We start from the raw sequence: 24,351 nt of genomic DNA, 5'->3' as shown, positions 1-24,351 counted from the left end.
AATGAGTGATGGTCTTGGCCGTGATATCAAAAAGAGGGACCGCCTCGACCCTGTGGGTTATGCGGTCGATGATTGATAAGATGTATCTGTACCCCTTGGAAGGGGAGAGGGGATCAACGATGTTGATGTGAACATGCCAAAGGCATCCTCTTGGAATGTCAGACTTGCCTAATGGAGGTCGAGCGTGCCTGCCGACCTTGCTAAGCTGGCATGGTACGCACGTGCGGGTCCAAGTGTGGCAGTCATGCTTCACGCCGGGCCAGACAAAGTGCTCAGTAATCAGCCTCATCGTGGCTTGGGTTCCAAGGTGAGCGAAGACATGCAAAGCAATAAATACCCCGTGACAAAGGGCAGTAGGGACCAGGGCAGGGAGTGCCTGTAGAGATGTTGCAAAGGACCGGGCTCATCAACCTGTGTAGGATGTGGGGTTGGACAGAGAGTGATGACTCATTGTCCGAAATTAATCGCTGTATATCGTCTTCTTCAGACTGAAGTCGGGCGAGCTCTTCCAGATTCAGCAGTGCGGTTGGCACGCAGATGCGGGATAGGTAGTCTGCAACAACATTCTCCGCGCCGTGGATATAGCATGCGCCGGAAGAGTGCTGACAGATCTAGTCCATATGGCGGAAACGCCTCGGCGGAGGGTCCTTAGTCAGGTTACGAATAGCATTTGATGAGCAATGCTTTCACCATCGAATACTTGTGCGAGGTGGGTGGTGTGAGAAGCAGATTGCTGATGAGGTCTGGATGAGCATGGAGGTGACTCACCAGGCAGGCAAAACATGCGTCATCGTCCAAAATACCTTGGATATCCAGAAGGTCATGAAAAATCGCCCCTCAGGGTCACTACGGAAGTGTTTAATCGCCTCGTACACAGCATGGAGATCATGGTCGAAAGCTGACCACTTACACTGGCTCTTAGTCAGTTTCTTTGAAAAGAAGCAGAGGGATTGGGTTGAGTCCACAGTGTGCTGTTGTAAAACAACACCCACAGCTGAGTCACTGGCATCAGTTGTGATCGAAACACGGGCCTCAGGATCAGGGTGGGTGAGAAAGGCACTCGATGAGCAATGCTTTCACCATCAAATACTTGTACGAGGCTGGCGGTGAGAGAAGCAGATTGCTGATGAGGTCCAAATGAGCATGGATGTGACTCACCAGGCAGACAAAACATGCATCCTTGTCCAAAATAACTTGGATATCCAGTAGGTGATCCACTAATGTGAACCAAGCCTTTGGGTTATCTTTTTGCAAAGCAGGCAGTATAGGAAACCTGCCGGGTAGCACATGTTGAGGCAGCACCGGCAGACTGAGTTTCGTGCGAGCAGAGCAGGATGCCCCCAACACCAGAAGTGCAGTAGCAGTGGACAGTGTGCCACCTGAGGTCTGCGTGGGGGGGGGGGGGGGGGGGGGGCGGCCACATGTAGCACACGGTGTGGAGTGTGCGGGTGCAAAAGTTGGCATGGTGTGTTCAAACTCCAGGCCCGATGATGAATGCAGCATGGGTGTAACGGCCGATGTCGTTGCAACAGCGGGCAGATGGTGGTCACAGTGCAGCCACGGGCGGGCTGACCCGGTAACCGGGGCGGGTGGAATGGCTGGTGCCGTTATGAAAGCAGGCGGAAGGCAGTTGTGGTGTGACCACGGAGTGACGCTCGCAAAAACCGATGTGGTCAAGGCGACCTGCATCGCCGAGTTGACGTGCGGCATGTCAAACCAAACCGAAGGAGACTGTGTAGCTGAGGGATAAACCACAATGTCCTTAACTGGATGATTGTCCACGATGTCATTAGGCAGCGTGCACTTTCCATGTTGTGGCCATTGTTGAGCTGCCGCACTTGACGGTGGCCACGTTCAGTTGGTTAAGGTTAAGTGGCCGGGTGTAGATAATTGTTCATTTTTAATCGAATGTGCATTAGGTACACTTGACCACTCATGGTCACAAGCACAGCTAATAGGATGTGTGGCACTAGCACTGAAAGACACTGGTAGATCCATTGTTCCGAAAACAATGTGGACTGCCACATAAAGTCTGTTAATGATGAAGAGAAGCACAAAATAACTCGTGATTGCACGACGACAATGTCGGGGTCACCACTGTGGGTTATCACATTTTGCTGGTCGGCAATAACACACTTTAAATATCGTAAATGCATTTATTAGACACCGAGGCAAGAAGAACAAACACGGCAGTACACAAGTTGCGCACTGGGAGAAGTAAAACAAAAGCAGTTCAAAGAGGTCAGAGTCAAAGATAGGGCACTCTGTGCTAGAGACACCACAAACAATATCAAACAATGGAAAATCCAGGATGGAATGTAACAATATTAGGGAAGGAATGTTGCTACTCACCATATAGCAGAGATCCTGAATCGCAATAGGCACTACAAAAAGATTCACACAATTATAGCTTTCGGCCATCAAGGACTTTGTCAGCAAAACACACACACACACACACACACACACACACACACACACACTCATGCTAACGCGAACGCAACTCGCACTTCCAAGTTGCGTTAGCGCGAGTGTGTATGCACATATGTGTATATGTGTCTATTGCTGACGAAGGCCTTAATGACCGAAAGCTATAATTATGTGAATCTTTTTGTTGTGCCTATCGCGACTGAGCGTCTCTACTATGTGGGGAGTAGCAACTTTCCTTCCCTAATATTGTTACAAACAGTATTCAAGTATTTGAGCAACAATATAACACTACAGCAAAAAATAGTTTACATTTATGCTTACATTGAATGGCTAACTCAGTTATGTAATAAAAATTTACTCCTATGCACTAAAAAATTCACTAATTGAATAGAATGACTTTTGTATTAGGTATTCCTTCAGTTTTCTATTGAACTTTGGTGTTTCAGGAGCAAGACTTTTGATGACAGTGGGCAAAGCATTGTAAGTTTTGATGCTTGTATAATTTGCTCCTTTCTGTACAAGGGTATAGTTTGAGTGGTTACTATGAAAGTCCTCTTTTAACCTTGTGTTGTGACCATAAATATAAGTTAATGTAGAAGAATCGGAAAAACAATTCTGTAATGTTCAAATGCAATATTAGGGGTGTGCTGCTTGACACTTGTCACATTAATTAATTGTTTACCGTGAGAATTTCAGGAAAGTGTACCTCATCTATAAAGGAGGCCAAGTATAGAACATTTGTGCAACCCATTCTTGAGTTCTGATTGAGTGTTGGTGATCCCCGTCATGTCAGATTAAAGGAAGGAATTGAAGGAATTCATAGGCATGGTGCTAGATTTTTTAGTATAAATTTGATTAACAAATGAGTGTTATTGAGATGCATCATGAATTCAAAAGAGAATTCCTGGTGGAAGACGATGCTTTTTTCATGAAATGCTGTTGAGAAAATTTAAAGGACGAGTATTTGCAGCTGACTGGAGAAAGATTCTGCTGTCACTAATGTACATTTCACGTTAGGACAGGATAGACAAGACAAGAGAAATTAGGGCTTTTACAGATGCATATAAAGCATCATTTTCCCTTGCTCTATTTGCAAGTGGAACAGGAAAGAAAATGACTAGCAGTGATGCAAGATTTTCTCCAACATACACCATATGGTGGCTTGCATAGTATGTATGTAGATGTAGAAAAGTCAAGGCAGCAAGATAATCCATGATTATAAATACAAAGATAAAAATATTTCAAATGAATACCAAGAAGCGTAGCAATGCTGCTCTTCTACAACCTCTGCACTGTGGCTGACTTCTTGTGATAAGGTCAATGAGCAGGTCTGCCAACATACTTTCCTAAGCAATGTGTCAGTATTCTTGTCGTCAGTTTGCAACTACGGTAATCATTAAAACACACACACACACACACACACACACACACACACACACACACACACACACGTGTATGGGAGAAAACTGTGAAAAGTGTAATCAGGCTATATCAGAAGTTATAGTGCTTCTTCCCAGAGCTACTTGTGGTACTTAATCTCCTGGAGTGGTGTTTTATCAAAGAATTCCTGTCACCAATACAAGTTGCATGACATGTCTTTCGTGAAAATATTCCTTTATTCTCAAACTGTGGAGCTCTTCATGAGGTACTGTTGCTATTAGTGTTCAGATAATGTGGTGTGTGCAGTTGAATGTTCCAAGGCTTTGAATAATCAAAGAGGAACTATGTGTAATAATAGGTGGAACAAAAAATTATTCAGTAACAGCTGTAGATGCTAGTGCTCACAGCATGCATCAATTGACAAACAAATAAATATGTGTGTGTGATTTCCTATGGGACCAAACTGCTGAGGTCATCAGTCCCTAGATTTACACACTACTTAAACTAACTTATGCTAAGAACAACACACACACCCATGCCCGAGGGAGTACTCGAACCTCCGGCAGGAGGGACTGCGCAGTCAGTGACATGGTGCCTCTAACTGGACAAACAAATATTTAAATTAAATGTCCACAGCAATATGGTCATTTCTTGGTCCAGACAGGGCATGTCATCATATTTCTTAAAGTTCATCATTAAGATTAGTGGGACCATACTAATTCTCTTCTGTATAAGGCAGAATCAAAGCATGTCATCGTACATCATACTTTTTGTGTTGCTGTAGTTACTCCATCTCTCCTTGGTAATGACAGGGCAGAAGTCTGTCCTCCAATAGGAGCTCACAAAACCTCATTTCGCAGGGTTTTGTTGTCAGATATTGTCACTGATGAGCTTGGAATGGCAGAAAGAAGAAGTTAATTTTATTAAAAGGACATTTTTTCAGTATTTGCAACGTCTTTATGACATTTCTTTCAGTGCAGTCTTGCTATGGGAAGGAAGAAGTGTAGCACAGTTTCTTCCTGAGACATCACCTGTAAATACAGTTTGAGCTGCAGTGAAAAATCATTTTTCTGAATGTCTGATCTTAAGATAAATTCTTAAAAAACCTAAAAAAATTGGTACTTTTATTCAATATCTGTTCATTTTTGGTTATTCATAAGACATAATATGATGATAATATTGCTGAATATACATTCTATCATTCTACTGAACTGAAGTTTTATTTAGAATAAGATTGTAACACTCAGTGGGATTTTGTGAACTTTTATTTTACTATGGAAGCCTCTCAAATAGTACTGTGGTAGTACATTTGCTAATTTTATTGACTGCCTTTAGTCCTGCTTGTGGAGGATGTGTAATGCTTTTCACGCGGAAATGCCTCAAGCTTCTTTGTAGATTGTTATTGTGTGTATATTTTTTATTTTTGTGTGAGTCCAAACATATGTTTTCACAATTTTTAACTAAGGAATCTAATTCATATAATATTTTTTCAGGGCAATGCTTACCTTTTTGAAATTAGGATCTGCTTTAACAAAACGCTGGAGCTTGTAGACTGTGATGGCATTAAAATGAAGACATCTATGGATAGCCTCATAACAAATTGCCCACACGATAAACCAATTTTTTATCCTAGTAAGCTGCCATCACTGCCAGAAGGTAGAGAGATAAGCTATTCTCACTATTCAGTCAAGTCACAATGGCCACTGAGGCTGCTCAAGGTCATACAGTTTCTACAGTGGTTCACATTTTAGGATATGAAACATGTTTTGTCTATGGAGCAAACTATTTTTCAACTTTAGTTGCAAAACCTTAAATATTTTACTAGCTGAAAATGTACTGTGATATTTTTTGAGATTTGTTGTAGTAAAATATGTCACTCAGACATCATATTTAGTGTCATGTGTCATGTTGTTTCATTTTACTATGGAAATTTCTAATTAATCTCTGAAATGATTAAATGAAATGTAATATGTGTTGTTGCAAATGACTAGGGGAGACCGGCAACAAAAGTAAAATTTTGCATATTGAATTTTTTTATTACCTCCTTATAAACTTTTGAAACAAAAGGAATTAATGTGTGTGTTCTCTGAAGCTTTCCTAACATAGATGAATTTAGTTCCACACAAAATCACTTATGTTTGGAATTTGTAAAACTAATTTTAAGGCATCTGTGTTCCTGTTACTTGTGTCCCCGTTACCAGGGACGCTAGTAACACAAGTAGGTTTCGAAAGTAACATAATAAGTTAAACCACATTTTATTACCTAAAGGACTCATACAGCAATTTAAAGTACATTACCATTACAAAACATTAATGAAACATCAATAAACTTCAATTCTCATTAATTTACAATTATTATGCAGGCTTTATGAATAAATGTTCAGTGAGTCAGTAAAAGAGAAAAGTAATGCATATCTTAGTCCTATTCAGATTCACAATTGTGGCACACATAAATATTTCCCCCCCCTTTGGTACAAGCAACACAAGACCAACCCTTACATTCCCAACACTGAATCCACTTCTCTTTGCGATGACTGTGATGGAAAGGCTCGACATATACAATGCAGTAGCTGTCATTGTCTTCCGATGATGATTCTTCAGGTTTTTTCTGTTTTCGCACTCTTGGCTGGCTGCTTTTTAAATTTAGCTTCTTTTCCGCTTTTTTCGCCCGGGGATGGGCCTTTAGCTCTTCTTCCATAGTCAGTTTCTCTGGAATGTCAGTCAAAATTGCAGACTTTCTCCCTTTTCTTCCTTCTTGCCTTGGATCTGCTTTTGGTTATGGGCAAACACCTTCGGGTGAAAAGGTTGCGTGAACTGAATAAGATGGTTGTAAACCACTAGGTCCTGCATCACAGGCTGATATGTGAAAGTGTTTTCTTGCATATTGCTACTGGATCCAGATTAGATGTCCTTCCAGCTTCAGATGGGTCACTAGAAAATGCTAATGGTTCTGCTAAGGACATAGTTTGCTTTCCATAATTGGAAGCTTTTGCTGGGCGATCAGTGACAGAAGATGGTGCAAAATTGATTTCACTGAACACATTCCTATTAAATGGTACTATACCTGTGCAGTGAAACCATGCTGCAATGTTTTTGGGAGTTACAGCAAGTGGAAGTGCTTCCCTTACAATTGAAGGGATGTCATAAATTGACATGGTCTTTCGCGGATGATTCTTGATCCAGTTGTCAGCAAAAGCATTCACCATCTTTTTGAATGGACCATAAACTGAATGGTCTAGAGGCTGCATCCCGTGTGTACAGTGCAGTGGGAATGACAGCATAACAATCCCCTTGCTTTTGCAAAAATTCAGGCTTCTGATGGATGTATGAGATTTGTGATTGTTGAGAAGCAGAAAACATTTGTGCTCAGGAGTTGGTTTAGCAAATTTTATGAAATGACACAAGAATAACAAAAGTTATTCCTGTTGCATCCAGTCACTCGCATTTCCTGCTCCAATGCAACCAATAAGACCGTCTCAAATAAAATGGCCATGATACCTCAAGCGAAGGAATACAAAGAGAGATGGTGTGCTGTTACCCTGAGCGTTGATGGCAATAGCAACAGTGACAAGAGTGCCTCTTTCAGCCGATGTGATAGCTCCTACCTGCTTTATTCCCTGTTTAGTAACAATCCTGTTTGATTTCTAAGCAGTGGTGACATCTGTCTCGTCCATATTCAAGATGTCCATGGGCTCTAAATTATATCTCTCCATAACGCTAGCCAGGTTGTTGAAAATGGCAGCCACATTTGTTGGATTAAAGCTCATTGCTCGAGCAAGACTTGTGGGTTGAGGCAACCGAATAGACAACTGGGGATTCCTCTTCATGAATGCTGAAAATCAGTCTGGACCAACAGTTTGATTGTCCACCCAAGTTGATGGAACTGGTATATTGTTTGTCGTTGCCAGTTCGTGAGCTAATTTATGGATATCCTTAGGGCAAAGTCCATAAAATATCTCAGACACTTTAATCACATATTCGGTTATAATTTTTTATTGTTCATCGGAGAACACTCATTTTACACTTCTATATCCAACACGAGGCATTGGTGTCCTACTATCATGCATACGTTTCTCTTTCTTTTTAATGTACCAATGCAATGTTACATGGCATACATTGTGTTTCTTTGCTACTGCTCTATTACTTATAATATAATTTGCAACATCATCTGCCACAGTTTGATATACAGTAGTAGGAGTTAGTCCTTTGTAGTCGTCCTAACTCGTGTTTGTGGCATAATTCCCTGTAACGAAATAACTAAGTAAATAATGAGTCTGTTCAGTAATAACGAGTTTGTCAAGCAAGACACTGCTACTCCTGACAGTATCATACCTAATTTACTGTTTGCTAACGGGGGGGAGGGGGGGGGGGACGGGGAACTGCAGCTAATAATACTTCCTCAGTAATGGGGACGAAAGAAACACTGTTACTTCCATCCCCAGCAGTAATGTTTCTTTTGTCCCCGACCACTCCTTTCTGTTTAATTGATATATTAGACACAATCTATACAAGTAATGAAAATGTTGACAATGGTGGCATAAAACTGAAAGTTTCACATAGTTAAATTATTACGTTTACAGAGTAATGCCACCGTTATCACAAAACTAAGAAAATTGAGAAAACTTATGTGAGAGACTGAAAAAACATTTTACTGTGGCACACTCAACAGAGACTCTCCAATACTGACCAACAATTGGTAGGCAGTTGGGAAACATGAAGGGAATACAGTGTTTGAATCACTTGATTTTCGGAGCTACAGGCGAATGTAGTGGAGGGATGTTACTTTCATATCGTGTTACTCTTGTCCCCGGTCTCCCCTACATGCTTTCTTCATTTTCAAGTAGGTAATTTCATTGTTGTAGGATGTTCCTGAAACAGCTAAAACAAACATTTTACTATGGCAGACAGAAGGGTGGAGCACAGAGACATGTAACAGGAAATAGCATTCACATTAGCTTTGGAGCTCTTGCTGTCTTTTTTTTTTTAAAAAAAAAGAGCCAGAGGTACACTCATTCACACACACAACCACACAACCACACAGCCATGCAAATGGTGTGCTTGTTTGTACATTTGCTAGAAAAAGAACAAGAGCTCAAAAGGTAGTGTGAATGCTGTTTCCTGTTACTTGCCTCTGTGCTCCATGCATCAGTCCGCTATAGGTGAGTGGTTGTCTTTCATTTATTGTGTTGTGTCTAGACAAGACAGCCTAGACACAATGAGAGGAAGCCGAAAGGCACACGCTAAGTTAAAGCAGGATGGCGGGAGGTCTGAAACAGGATACGTAATGAATGCTATAAAGAAAAGTACGTAGCTTCTGGAATACTTAACTTTAATCCATCCTTTTTGGTACATCTGGAGATTGTGGCGATACAAGTGAGACTCTTTAGATACATGCAATGTTACTAATGGCGCCTTGCTAGGTTGTAGCCATTGACTTAGCTGAAGGCTATTCTAACTATTGGCTCGGCTAATGAGCAATGCTTTGTCCATGTAGTCGCTAGCAAAGTCGTCCGTACAACTGGGGCGAGTGCTAGTCCGTATCTCGAGACCTGCCTTGTGGTGGCGCTCAGTCTGCGATCACACAGTGGCGACACGCGGGTCCGACATGTACTAATGGACCGCGGCCGATTTAAAACTACCACCTAGCAAGTGTTGTGTCTGGCGGTGACACCACATATTGTACCTATTGCGCCATCCAGGAATTCCCATTATTGTTAAATTGCATTTTACATAGTTGAGAATCTCTATCTGGTAAATTAAATTTTCTTCTGTTTTATTAAAAATAGTATCAAATAAGATTATTGACAACGTATGTGGTTGAAATTTTCACTCTTGTCATATATTCTATAAATTGTTGCGCAATATGGTATGTAGTATTATTCAAGTATCAGTGAATGCATTCCCAATACCATTATAAAAAGTTATGTTGCATATATATATTTTTATCAAATTTACATGATGTTGCAGTATTTTGTATTCTGTGAGATATTATTGTGATAGAAATAAACTTCTTTTTACACACCTGTGTCATATAGTGGCTTCTTTTATTTATTCAGCTTACTATAGCCATAACTGACATGCAGTTTACTACATGTGTACACAGAATTATGATCATCTACCTGACAATATATGGGTTTTCCTTTCGCCTTGTCTATGGCAAGGCAGTGTTTCAGTGAGATATTGGTAACAGTCTTGTATTATGGATAACCACAGTACATGTAGTGCCGTGTTCAGTGTTGATTTGGATTTGAGGGATGTATCATGTGGCCTGATGTTGCAAAAGTGCTTAATTATGATTGGGATCTACTGTGTTGAGAGCCAGTTATGATGACCAAAGCCTTACTATGATCTTTAAATCATGTCTCCGTGGAATGTGTGTTGTACACTAAATGAGCAAAAATATTCAGACTACAAAATGAATGTCCATTTTGCAATTTCAGACTATGCACGTAGGGGTATGTAAGTGCAGGCATAAAATGTTAATCATAGACATGCTTTCTATCAGAATTAGTTATTGAAGAGGAGTAAGTGCAATAAAATGATACCACAAACTTGTGCATTCAGACAAGTTTCACAGACTTTTATGTTTCTAGTGTGGGATGAGATGGTGGGTAAATAATAAAATATCCTTGCCATTTATAAGAGTCTGTAAACTATTTTTGCAGTCAGCCACAAAGTGATGGAGAACATACTGACTTCTAATTTACAGTCCGCAAGTGCACATTACTCATTTTATTTACTGAAAGAAAATGTTCCTACTTGCTGTTACTCATCAGGATCAGGAACTATGACTATAAATAAAGGTTTTGGGTTTTAACTAATTGATATATTCAGTAAAAGTTCACATGCACAAAACATAATAATGTTCCTCATAATAACAATAACAATAATAATAATAATAATAATAATATCCCTATTGAGAACAGCACTATTAGCTGTTCAGAGGCGACCTCTACGAGAAGTTCCAGGTAAAGTGGTGCATCTTCTGATCACCAAAAGTTAACTGCCTGAATCAAAAGTGGAAAATAATCGCACCACCTGCCGCATGGTTCTGTCAACATTATGGGCAGCACACAAACAGTTACTTTTGTGAAAACTAAGTGATCCATGATGGTGTACAGTCCTCGTGAGTTCACTTCCTACTTTTACCGAAAACACGTTTTTGAGCTGCCCCGCTGTGACATCATCCAAGGAAGAGCACTCGCAGGCATTTGACTGACATGGCCAGATTGATACCTTGGTGCGAAGTGTCTCTTTTCACTGCCTCTCTGGCCATTTTTATGTATGGGCATAGCAGACTACTGAAAGTAGTATTTGCTATCAACAGCTCTTGGCACAGGTAGCAGCTTCTAAATAGCCCTTGTATCAGACATGTAGTAATTAATATCCCTGGTATTCAATAATTTACAGTCTTCTTAATTTTTATATGAATGGAGTTAAGTTTGCTTTAGCTTCTGAAAAAGTTTTAGCTCAACTGCATTTAAACTTCGCCAGCTGGAATTTTTAGGACAGAACCAGCAGCAGAACATGACCTCTGAACTGCCTCCCTAAGATTCCTTGTAATGATTGTCATTTACACTAAAGTCTTGAAACTTGGTACAGCTGTATTATTTGATGAGTGTAATTAAGTGCTGAAATTAGAACCTTCTATCACAGATACAAATGATGCTTAACCTGTTATGAGTAAGGAAGATTTTGTTCCAAATTTGGTTTTTAGTATATAGCTTGAAAACTAACAGAGGTAGCTTAATGGAGTCACATACTTAATGTTTTTATATCAAACTGAGGCTACATATAAATTTTATCTTTCTGAGTCTAATATTTAGCACCTTTAATTTTTTGCAAAAATGCCAATTTTGACCAAAATATTGCCCCGATCAAGTTGAGACTTGTAACTTTTGATTGCGACATACATTTGCACTTTCTGAGCAATTTTTAGCTTCATTATTTAGTGCCACTAATTTTTTCCTAAAACAATATATTTAGTGAAACATATCTAAAAACAAAGATGATGAGACTTACCAAACAAAAGCGCTGGCAGGTCGATAGACACACAACAAACATACACACAAAATTCAAGCTTTCGCAACAAACGGTTGCTTCATCAGGAAAGAGGGAAGGAGAGGGAAAGACGAAAGGATGTGGGTTTTAAGGGAGAGGGTAAGGAGTCATTCAAATCCCAGGAGCGGAAAGACTTACCTTAGGGAGGACAGGTATACACTCGCACACACACACATATCCATCCGCACATACACAGACACAAGCAGACATTTGTAAAGGCAAAGAGTTTGGGCAGAGATGTCAGTCGAGGCGGAAGTAAAGAGGCAAAGATGTTGTTGAAAGACAGGTGAGGTATGAGCGGCGGCAACTTGAAATTAGCGGAGGTTGAGGCCTGGCGGATAATGAGAAGAGAGGATATACTGAAGGGCAAGTTCCCATCTCCGGAGTTCTGACAGGTTGGTGTTAGTGGGAAGTATCCAGATAACCCGGACGGTGTAACACTGTGCCAAGATGTGCTGGCCGTGCACCAAGGCATGTTTAGTCACAGGGTGATCCTCATTACCAACAAACACGGTCTGCCTGTGTCCATTCATGCGAATGGACAGTTTGTTGCTGGTCATTCCCACATAGAAAGCTTCACAGTGTAGGCAGGTCAGTTGGTAAATCACGTGGGTGCTTTCACACGTGGCTCTGCCTTTGATCGTGTACACCTTCCGGGTTACAGGACTGGAGTAGGTGGTGGTGGGAGGGTGCATGGGACAGGTTTTACACCGGGGGCGGTTACAAGGGTAGGAGCCAGAGGGTAGGGAAGGTGGTTTGGGGATTTCATAGGGATGAACTAAGAGGTTACGAAGGTTAGGTGGACAGCGGAAAGATACTCTTGGTGGAGTGGGGTTCCACTCCCGGGATTTGAATGACTCCTTACCCTCTCCCTCAAAACCCACATCCTTTCGTCTTTCCCTCTCCTTCCCTCTTTCCTGATGAAGCAACCGTTTGTTGTGAGAGCTTGAATTTTGTGTGTATGTTTGTGTTTGTTTGTGTGTCTGTCGACCTGCCAGCGCTTTTGTTTGGTAAGTCTCATCATCTTTGTTTTTAGATATATTTTTCCCACGTTGAATGTTTCCCTCTATTACATTTAGTGAAACATATTGATTTGATCATTCTGAGACTTAACAATGTTAACATTAATGTACTGAATCATACATTGATGAAGTTTGGAAAAATTATTTTAATTTCACTCTTAGATTATAGGGAAATCCATTGTATGTTAAGCACAGTTGCATAATGGTGAAGTGGCACTAGCAGTAGTGAATAGGGGTAAGTCCTAACACACTGTCTTGCCATTACATCTCTCACAATGATACAGCGTTTGTTTTGCCACACTAGGTCATTGACGTTAGTTTGCCACACTAGGTCATTGACGTTAGGGTGAAATAGGAAACTCAGAGAATCACTAAATCCAAGCATTGTTCTGACAAAACAAAAAGTCAATAGGAACCACCTAACTCAAAGTGTACTGTACGAATGATGTTCTTGTTAACTATTGCAAAGACTTTACTTTGCTCATGTAGAGAGGGTATTGGTATGAAGGATGTGGCTCAGCTATTATGATCAATATGCTGACAAAAAACCACTGATCATAAGATAAATGTGTGATGTTGCGGAATGGTGCAGGCATAGTCACCATTGATATATACACTCCTGGAAATGGAAAAAAGAACACATTGACACCGGTGTGTCAGACCCACCATACTTGCTCCGGACACTGCGAGAGGGCTGTACAAGCAATGATCACACGCACGGCACAGCGGACACACCAGGAACCGCGGTGTTGGCCGTCGAATGGCGCTAGCTGCGCAGCATTTGTGCACCGCCGCCGTCAGTGTCAGCCAGTTTGCTGTGGCATACGGAGCTCCATCGCAGTCTTTAACACTGGTAGCATGCCGCGACAGCGTGGACGTGAACCGTATGTGCAGTTGACGGACTTTGAGCGAGGGCGTATAGTGGGTATGCGGGAGGCCGGGTGGACGTACCACCGAATTGCTCAACACGTGGGGCGTGAGGTCTCCACAGTACATCGATGTTGTCGCCAGTGGTCGGCGGAAGGTGCACGTGCCCGTCGACCTGGGACCGGACCGCAGCGACGCACGGACGCACGCCAAGACCGTAGGATCCTACGCAGTGCCGTAGGGGACCGCACCGCCACTTCCCAGCAAATTAGGGACACTGTTGCTCCTGGGGTATCGGCGAGGACCATTTGCAACCGTCTCCATGAAGCTGGGCTACGGTCCCGCACACCGTTAGGCCGTCTTCCGCTCACGCCCCAACATCGTGCAGCCCGCCTCCAGTGGTGTCGCGACAGGCGTGAATGGAGGGACGAATGGAGACGTGTCGTCTTCAGCGATGAGAGTCGCTACTGCCTTGGTGCCAATGATGGTCGTATGCGTGTTTGGCGCCGTGCAGGTGAGCGCCACAATCAGGACTGCATACGACCGAGGCACACAGGGCCAACACCCGGCATCATGGTGTGGGGAGCGATCTCCTACACTGGCCGTACATCACTGGTGATCGTCGAGGGGACACTGAATAGTGCACGGTACATCCAAACCGTCATCGAACTCATCGTTCTACCATTCCTAGACCGGCAAGGGAACTTGCTGTTCCAACAGGACAATGCACGTCCGCATGTATCCCGTGCCACCCAACGGCTCTAGAAGGTGTAAGTCAACTACCTTGGCCAGCAAGATCTCCGGATCTGTCCCCCATTGAGCATGTTTGGGACTGGATGAAGCGTCGTCTCACGCGGTCTGCACGTCCAGCACGAACGCTGGTCCAACTGAGGCGCCAGGTGGAAATGGCATGGCAAGCCGTTCCACAGGACTACATCCAGCATCTCTACGATCGTCTCCATGGGAGAATAGCAGCCTGCATTGCTGCGAAAGGTGGATATACACTGTACTAGTGCCGACATTGTGCATGCTCTGTTGCCTGTGTCTATGTGCCTGTGGTTCTGTCAGTGTGATCATGTGATGTATCTGACCCCAGGAATGTGTCACTAAAGTTTCCCCTTCCTGGGACAATGAATTCACGGTGTTCTTATTTCAATTTCCAGGAGTGTAGTTTAATGGCTGACCAGTCATAGTATGTAATATGGTACTCATATTGACAAGGCCTGGTGGATTCTTCATAAACAGTATCAGCCAGTGGGTGTTGTTGCAACAATGAGGCTTCTACAACCCCCCCCCCCTCCCCTGCCCCCTCCCCCTCCCCACACACCAGCCCACATTATGACAAATAGTAACTAATATTTACCAGACTAGTTAATGTTTCTCCAAAGAAGTGTAGGTAACACATTGAGTGTCCCCTGAATGGTATGTGGGCATTAGAATGTTTTCAGGATGACAAATATATTGCATGATCAGTAGCTTAAACAGTTCATTTGTTAACAGTTTTTAAAAATCTGTGTCAGTACCATAAGAAGACAAATTAAAAGAAGGAAGAAAGAAGTACATTTTATGGAAATAGAGTTGTTCTACATGAGTGGCATTTATTACGCAAATTGCATATTTCAAATTATATAATAAAAACAGAGCATTTTAGTTAGACTAGCATAGACCAGAATTGGGGTGATATCAATTGCATTGGGAGTTGTTGACATGAAGTTTTTGAGTCTACATTGGATGGGGCAATCAGTCTACCAATACACACATTGGGTTGTTTGGACCTCACCACAAATGGACATGTTACTCACTTTATATAATTGCCAAGGGCTAATTCTTGTGATGATTCCATCCAGTGCTGGTTCTTTAAGTTAGTCAGATCTCCATTTTAGGCTTAGTTTGTTGTTCATTTATCAATCAACTAGCAGTAGCATACAAAACTTGGGGTTTGAAGATTAATTACCAAAAAACAGAATACTTGACTAATGATTCAGATGAGTTATACATTAAAGGAAAGAAAATCGAAAAGATAAACACTTTCTGTTATTTGGGATCCATTTTATAAATTGAGGGAGAATCGGAGTCAGAAATCAATAAAAGAATTAGTAGCAGATGGAAGGTCATTGGGATGCTTAACTCAGTTTTATGGAGCAGGAATGTAATGAGCAGAACTAAAAAATTAATATACAAATCCATATTAAAGAGTGTGGTTCTGTATGGAACAGAGACCTGGACAATTAACATGGAGCACATTAAAAAATTACAAGTTCTGGAGATGGACTTTTGGAGAAGTCTGAAGAAAATTTATACTGGAATGGGAACCGGAAGGGAGAAGAAGAAGACGACGACGACCTCTGACCACTTGGATCCAAAAATGTACAGTGCACAATGAGGAGAATGGGCGCAGAGGAAGAGGACACACAAGATTGAAACACCTGGAGGAATATTTTGAAAATATAGTTTAAGAACGTTTATTCTTTGTATTGTAACTTCCGAGTAAATTATTATGTTGGAGATAAGCCTCTGTAATGAGGAAAAGCTCAAAATAATAAAACAATGTTGTCGGCAAATGAGTAATTCCAACCAGGTGGTGAAACTTATCTGTTTGAACAGGTTTCAGACAGCTAGTGAACAGTTTACTGAGTGCAGCATCAACTTTCTTAACATGGGCAGGTTTATGCACGACAAGTGAGGCATATTAACTGGCCAAATAACAAAGTTGTTTTTACCACTTATGGTTTAAAATTCCAGTCTGCCTATAATTTTTTGGAGGATATTATTTGTGTCATCGAGTTTAATGTTGGAGTTGGTGCAGTACTGCTCATATGTCAGTCCAAGGTAAACCCAAGAATTTTGGTTAGGGACAGTGCTCCAACAGTGTTACTCTCCACATAACCTGGAGCCCTCTTGGTGTATGCCTGTTGTGGAGGTGAAAGATGCAAGCCTGTATTGTTGTGAGGCTGGTCTTAAGTTGATTGCGAAGAACTTATTGCTCTAGCGTCATTAGAGGTTTAGTTAACTTTGCTTCAGCTTCCTCAAAGAAGCAGTCCTGAACAACCGTAGTTTGATAATTCACATATATAATGCTTTTGGTGTCATTTGGTAGTGGTTAGTCGTGGGTGTGAAAATTAAAAATTGTTGGGGCTAATACTCAGCTTCGAGGTAGGCTGTTTATCTGTCTCTGCCCCTTTCTTCTTTATCCATTTTTGAGGAGTCCTCCGACAGACATGGCCAATATGTTGACCTTTGTTATGGTGTAGATCTTTTGCACCAGGAATCTGAGATTAACTGTGTTGTTGGTGGCAGGTATCTATGATCTTGAACACCAGGCCTGTGATTTTCAATGCCACTGCCAAATAACTGTGAGAGTTTTAATATATGTGAAATGGTACATTTTCCTGGGAAAACTGGTTTGTTCAGAAATGAGAAAGGATCCCATTACATAAGAAATGCAGCAGTAATGTTAAACAAGCACATAATATTGCACTTGCTCCTAAGTTATCAACCTTTTGCTGTCTTCAAGCTGTGTTTCTGGTTTATTATTTATATACCAGCAATAATATGAGAGGGAACTGAAAGGGAATCAGAATTCCATTCCTTATCTACATCTACATTGATATTCTGCAAATTGCACGTAAGTGCCCAGCAGAGGGTTCATCGAACCACCTTCACAATAATTCTCTATTATTCCACTTTCGAACATCACATGGAAAAATATACATATATCTGTGTGTGTGTGTGTGTGTGTGTGTGTGTGTGTGTGTGTGTGTGTGTGTGTGTGTGTGCGTGCGTGCGTGCGTGCTTGCGTGAGAGAGAGAGAGAGAGAGAGAGAGAGGTCTGATTTCCTTTATTTTAGCTCTGTTTCCATTCGTTTATTATGATGATTGTTTTCTCCCTGTATAGATTGATATCAATAAAATATTTTCGCATTTGGAGGAGGAAGATGGTGATTGAATATCTGTGAGAAGATACTGCTGTAATGAGACACACCTTTGTTTTAATGATGTACACTGCAAATCCCTTATCATGTCTGTGACACTCTCCCCTATTTCTCAATAATACAAAATGTGCTGCCCTTCTTTAAACTTTCTCAATGTACTCCTTTAATCGTATCTGGTAATGTGCCCACACTGTGGAGCAGTACTCCAAAAGAGAATAGACAAGTGTAGCCTAGGCTGTCTCTTTAGCATATCTGTGCATCTTCTAAGTGTTCTGCCAATAAAACACAGTCTTTGGTTCACTTTCCCCACGACATTTCCTGAAAGAATAGTAGTACCGAGAGTTTTCCTCCACTGAGGGCTCTTCTTCACACTGCTTTGAATCAGTTTGTCGGCTGTTATTCTTGCACAGTGTCATTTTGTAAACAGTGTTTTACATGTTTGGTGACCATCACAGCCGATGCACTATGATGTTAATTGTCTTCTTCAGTTTCCAGTCATTCTTCATGGGATAAGCATCTTAATTTATGAATTTGCCAATAGTAGTGGTAGAGCATAGCCATATGCCCTTTCTGTTGCCACAGTTCATGGAGAAGAGGTTGTGGGTGCAGGATGAGTGAAGTTAGAGTCTTGGCACCAGGCGGAGATGGGTGTGAGGCAGGGGGCCTATGGGAGTGTAGAATGTGTTAAAAGGATGACTCCCACCTACATAGTTCAGAGAAAATGGTGCTGAGGAAAGAAAGCAGATGGCACTGGTTATGAAGCAGATATTGAAATCGAGCATATTGTGCTCAGCAACATATTTTGCCACAGTGTGGTCAATTCTGTTCTTGGCCACACTTTGCCAGTGGCCATTCGTTCGGGTGTACAGCTGGTTGGAGAACATGTCCACATAAAATGCAGTGCAGAAATTGCAGCAGAGTTAGTATATGACATGACTGCTTTCACAGGTTGCCGTGCCTCTGATGGAATAACCATTTGACAGGAATGGAGTAGGATGTGCTGGGTGGAAGTAACGGACAGGTCTTGCAGCACCTGGGTCTTGATATGACTCATGTGATGACAGGTTGGGAGTGGGTGTGGCATAAGGATGGGCTAGGATTTTGCGTAGATTGAGTGATTTGCAGAATACCACTTTGGGAGGGATGGAAATGATTGTGGTTAGGATAGTCCTCATTTCCAGGTACAGTGATAAATAATCAATGTTTTGGTGAAGGATATGGTTAAGTTGTTCCAGTATGGAATAATATTGCATGAGTGGGAGGAACAGGGATGTTTGAGGAGAGTATTGTGTGGGAAATCTGTCTTTGGAGTAGGATTGAAGTGAGAGGGCCTGTCTGTGAAGGCTTCAGCATGATCTTCAGCATTCTGGGCAAGAGAATTCCTATCATTGCAGAGGCAACATGCGCGGGTGGTCAGACTATATGGGTGTGACTTTTTTGGTGGAGGGAGAGAGAGAGAGAGAGAGAGATAGGGCAATTCTGACGTTATGGTTAATAATGGAAGCAAGACTTAAATCAAGATAGATTCATAGGATTTGTCAATCCAGAAAAAAATTCAATATATAAAATGCTGCAAGATATTCAAAATTCTGAGAAAAATAGGAGTAAGCTGTAGTGAAAGATGGGTAATATAAAATGTGTACAAGAACCAAGAGGTAAGAATAAGAATGGAAGATCTAGAATGAAGTATTCAGATTAAAATATACATAAGTTATAGATGTAGTATTTTGCCCCTGTTCTTCAGTCTACAGGGTGGTCGGAAACAGTCTGAAAAGCTTGTAAGGGAGTTGCAGGGGACATTGTGCTAAGAAATAATTTTTAAGAAAAAATTTGAATACATTGCAGCATTTCTGAGTTATTTAGCACTGAAGTTAGCCAGTCAGGTTGTTGTGCATGAAATTTCTAGTACTTGCATGTGCTAAAATGTAGTAATGCACAGACATCTGTGGGTCTGTGCACTACCATATGTTGAAATACTCTTTACCAGTTAAAATGTGCCTATTTCTGAAGTGATAAATTGAAGCTAGGTGGCTTGAGGAAACTAAATGAAAAACATGTTTGGTGACACCACCTCTGGCAGGCTGCTTGAATTTACGCACATTACAACCTGATTGTGTAACTTCAATGCCAAATAACTCAGAAATGGTGCAATGTATCAAATTTTTTTCTGAACAGTTATTTCTCAGCACCACCTTTCCTGAACACCCTTTCAAGCTTTGAAGACTGTTTCTGACCACCGGTACATGACACAAATTAAAGTGTGATTCAAGAGTGGGATTAAAATTCAGGGTGGGACTCCCTGATAAAATTGCTATTCTCAGTGAAAGTGAAGAAGAATTACTGGACCTGTTGAGTGGAATGGAAAGTCTAATGAGAACAGAATATGGATTGAGGGTAAACTGACAAAAGACAAAGACAAGAGTAGCAGAAATGAAATTAACAATAAACTTAACATCAAAGTTGGTGACCACAAAGTAGACAAAGGTAAGGAATTCTTCTACCTTTGAAGCAAAACAGCACGTGAGAGATGAAGCAAGTAGGACATAAAAAGGAGTCTAGTACAGGCAAAGAGGGCATTCTTAGCCAAAAGAAGTCTACTAGTATAAAACACAGGTCTGCGTACTTTTATACTAGTAGACGTCTTTTAGCTGCCTCAATTTGAGGAAGAAGAGTGTTTGTCTGGAGCACAGCATTGTATGGTAATGCATGATGTATTGTGGGAAAACCAGAAAAGAAGAGAATCAAATCATTTGAGATGTGATGCCATAGAAAGATATTGAAAGGTATGTGGACTTGTAAGATAAGTAACGAGGAGGATCTCTGCAGAACCACTGAAGAGATGAACACATGGGAAACGCAAACAATAAGAAGGAACAGGATGATGGGATACGTATTAAGACAACTGGGAATGTCTTCCTTGGTAATAAAGGGAGCTGTAGAGGGTAAAAACTAAGACATTCTGAAGATAAAAAACAAATAATTGAATTTATATGGTGCAAGTGCTATTTGCACTTCTGTAGGCACAACAGAGAGATTTGTGGTGGGCCATTGGAAATCAGTCAGAAGACAGATGATTCAAAACAAAAAAAAGTGTGACAGCGTAAATGCAGATACTTTTGGTAATTAATGGGCTTGGTATGAACAGAAGTATGGATGGAGACATAGGCTCCACCAATGATGAATCACAGGAGTTATCTGAAAGAAGGCATCCACTAATGGTATAAATCCCTTACCTACATTCTTGTAATAATGATCCCATCCCTGAAGCCCAGCATAACCTCAAATTTTTACTTGAATTTTTAAGCTCACTTCAAATCTGTCCCCAAAATTCATTTCCCTCCTCACCCCAACAATATGCCCCCTCACCCCCTCCCACACACATCTTATACAATCTACATACTTCCAAAAATTCACAAATCAAACAATTCTGGATATTGTTGACCAACACTTCCAACCAATTCCCTGTAGCCTAACCTTCCACATTAAAAGTGCAAACCACTTCCTTCACTGACTCTAAACCATCCACACCCAATTACCACATGGATCTGCACGTATTGCAGTTGACACTATCTCCCTATGCGCCTACATTCCCCATGCCCATGGCCTTCAGCACCCTTTAGACTTCAGACTCATCAACCAGCTGTCTCGTGAATGAATGGCCATTGCCAAATGGTGGCCAAGAATAGAGCTTGACAGCCAACGGTGAAACACACTGGTGAGCACAGCAAGCTCAATTCAATGGCTGCTTCACAACACTGCCATGTGCATTCTTCCCTCAACACCAGCTTCTCTGAACTAAGTAGATGGTGTTGTCCTTGAAACGTATCCTCATCTCCCACAATCCTCCTGGCCTTAGTTTCCGCTAGTGCCCTGTCCCACACCCACCTCCACCCTGCCCCATTCCTACTGCTCTCAGTTTCCTTTGTCTCCTCACCCACTCCACCTGACACAATCCTTCACTCCAGTCAAGCGACACAACTAATTTATTTACATTCTACGACAACTTCCCATTACCACATCAATTAAACAAACACTACACAAATACTATAGAAAGTTGTATAAACAAAACTATTACAGAAAATAAGTTGATACCTGATTTAGTGTCGTGAAACCATGCAAAAATATAATAAAACTACCGGAGAAACCCAGCACTGCCTAGGCATTTATTTATAACTTTGTGTCCATGCCTGTACCATGCAGCATCTGGCCTTGTGCTTAATGTTTATAAGGTCATATCTCCTGAGCTGTGTGTCATACAATGATATAATTATGTGGATATACTCTTAGACAAAAAAATTGATTGCTGGCTCACCGCTGCAGAGGCAAAGTCCAAGTTGTTCACTTAAGGGGGCCAGTAAAGTCGATCGCCCCTCAGAATTCTAAGTCCAGCGATATGTACGATCAAGCAGCACTGTGGAATTTGGAAGTGTTTTCCTTTCCTCGGGAGGCTGCAAAGCTGTAACTGCTCATGCTCTAGTGATAAATGTTGTGCAATATATCCAGGAAGTCATGAGATTTAATCCACTCCATTCCATTTTTTTTAATCATATTTTGGTTGTCTGCAGTCAATCTGATGGAGCTCAAATATAATTCCCTTTACTTTCTAACCCTCCTGTGTATGCCAGAAATCTCCACAACAATTACCCCCACACAGGGCTCGGCTGTGTCAAGACCACATTTGTGCTTGGGAATTTACTTGCACATTTGCCAACTTACTCACGTGTGTTACTACCAGATGAAGGCATTGCTATGGTTGTGTTTGTCTATGGTCATTTTCTAATTTGAAGTTTTTTTCATCTTGCAGTTAAATATTGGACTTCGCTTGCTCAAAACTTATGAACTTTGTTCAAGGGTTGTAAAATAGAGCTGCAAGTGGAAAAAGTCTAATATTTACAACATATTGTTTTCTCTCGTATTAACAGGTGTGAAGGTAGCTCAAAACACTTGCACTGTGTGCGGAGCAGGTACTTTTAGGCAAGACTCTTTAGCAAAGGGTTTAACTGTTTCAAGAAATGTCATTTGTTCTGTCTTGATCCATTTTCTACTTTCAGGAAGTCTCAATAACTGACATATGTGATAAACCATGATGATTTAACCATAGTACGCTATTTGTATTCTGTAGACGAGATTCACATCATAATTTCGTTCATTGAAAATTCCTATGCAGTATTGTTACTGGTGTCTAGTTACGACATCTTTATGTTAACTTAAAGGAAATTGGTGGCTGAGCCATAAGAGAAGACATTTCCTTGAGAAAAGGGCAATGTGAACATAATATTTTGCAGCTGGTGGCTCAGTAAGGATGTTGTGCACTACAAAACACAAAAGGGTTGTGTCTATTGCAACTGGTCTTTGTTGCCAACAACTAAGAACTGTTATTCAGCTTATCACAGTAACCTTAACAACATAAGTCTATTCTAATGAAACAGAAAGTACTGTAACATAAGTGTGGCTACAACAACGTGAATGATGAATAAGATATTACTCATTCTGGACTTCAAAATGATTTGTGTTTATTTGTTGTCCTACGTCAAACTGAAACAATATGCAAATTTAGCATTTCATAGTTATAATTTATTTATTGATTTTGGATATGACTACCTGTAGCTATGTTATAAAATGGCTAAAATATCTTTCTTTCAGTGAGATTGGAACCATGACCCAAAGCAGCCATTGCTTCAGAACCGAAAAGTGGCTAGAACTAATAAACTGCAATGTAAAAGATAAAATTAGTTGTGATTTCCACAAGGAATGACCCACCTAGACTCGAAAGCATAAACTGAGATATCACACCTTTAAAGCAAATAACTTGATTCAATCAAAGTGATGAGGAAATATCAAGTGAATTTGTCAGCATATTTGTCTGTCATTCAGGAAGTAACTCGGCAGTCACATCATTGCCATACATATTCTGTGTTGTTGCTATGTTTCAGTTATACTACAAGCAGGAAGAATTCGTTTCATCAGACAATGTGAAGCCTGGCACGGAAGTGCGTACCTCTTGTGTATGAAACACAAGGCGAATGAGGAACTGGATACCAAAAATATATGTCAATGGATTTTATCCCTGTTTTTGATCTACAAGTGCAGTTAATAACAGTTACTAATAATACTCAGATGCTCCGACTGCAGATTAAACATCATAAATCAGTAACTGTCACAATTATTTCTGTTTTTCTTTCATAAGCACATTAAAAACTGAAGAGCTAATTCATGAATTGTGATCCGCATGTTTGGAGCATATCGAGTAGTTAGTTAAACTGCATATATTATGACAAAGTAAAATGTCTTTTGAGTGTTACAGACTCTGAAAATGTTTCTCTTAAGAATGCTGTCATTTGCACCACCACCAAAATAGAGGAACACAAATAAAGGACAGCTCAGTTTTTATTGCAAATCATGAATATTTGTAAACTACAAATAACATTATGTTCCAAATCAAGAATTAGCTGCAATGCAGGCTCAAAAAACTGTAAAAATTGGCACTAGTGAATAAGCATAGTGTTAGTTTGATTCAAGCTGCTGCCAACATGAAAGGAGAAGTAGTTATCATCAGAACAAGGAATAAGGAACAAAAAATGCAGACAGTAATGGCTGAAAAAATCATCCTGAAGCAACACTGTCATTAAGTCTATAAATACTGAAAGAATGACAAGTATCTAC

General features: G+C 40.9%; 1 protein-coding gene across 2 annotated transcripts in view; it reads left to right on the top strand.

Moving 5' to 3' along the window:
* The window catches only part of LOC126416686 (ribonuclease Oy), a 61,304-nt gene extending 51,476 nt beyond the window's left edge, over nucleotides 1–9,828 (top strand). For both annotated transcript variants that reach the window (XM_050084491.1, XM_050084490.1), the window contains one exon: nucleotides 5,301–9,828. In XM_050084491.1, the coding sequence (XP_049940448.1) occupies nucleotides 5,301–5,558 (258 nt within the window). In that variant the 3' untranslated portion in view covers nucleotides 5,559–9,828. The remainder of the gene's footprint in view (nucleotides 1–5,300) is intronic.
* The last annotated feature ends 14,523 nt before the right edge of the window (nucleotides 9,829–24,351 follow it).

The sequence above is a fragment of the Schistocerca serialis genome, chromosome 8 (assembly GCF_023864345.2).
Source record: "Schistocerca serialis cubense isolate TAMUIC-IGC-003099 chromosome 8, iqSchSeri2.2, whole genome shotgun sequence".
NCBI lineage: Eukaryota > Metazoa > Arthropoda > Insecta > Orthoptera > Acrididae > Schistocerca > Schistocerca serialis.
This window is presented reverse-complemented; position numbering and strand designations above follow the sequence as displayed.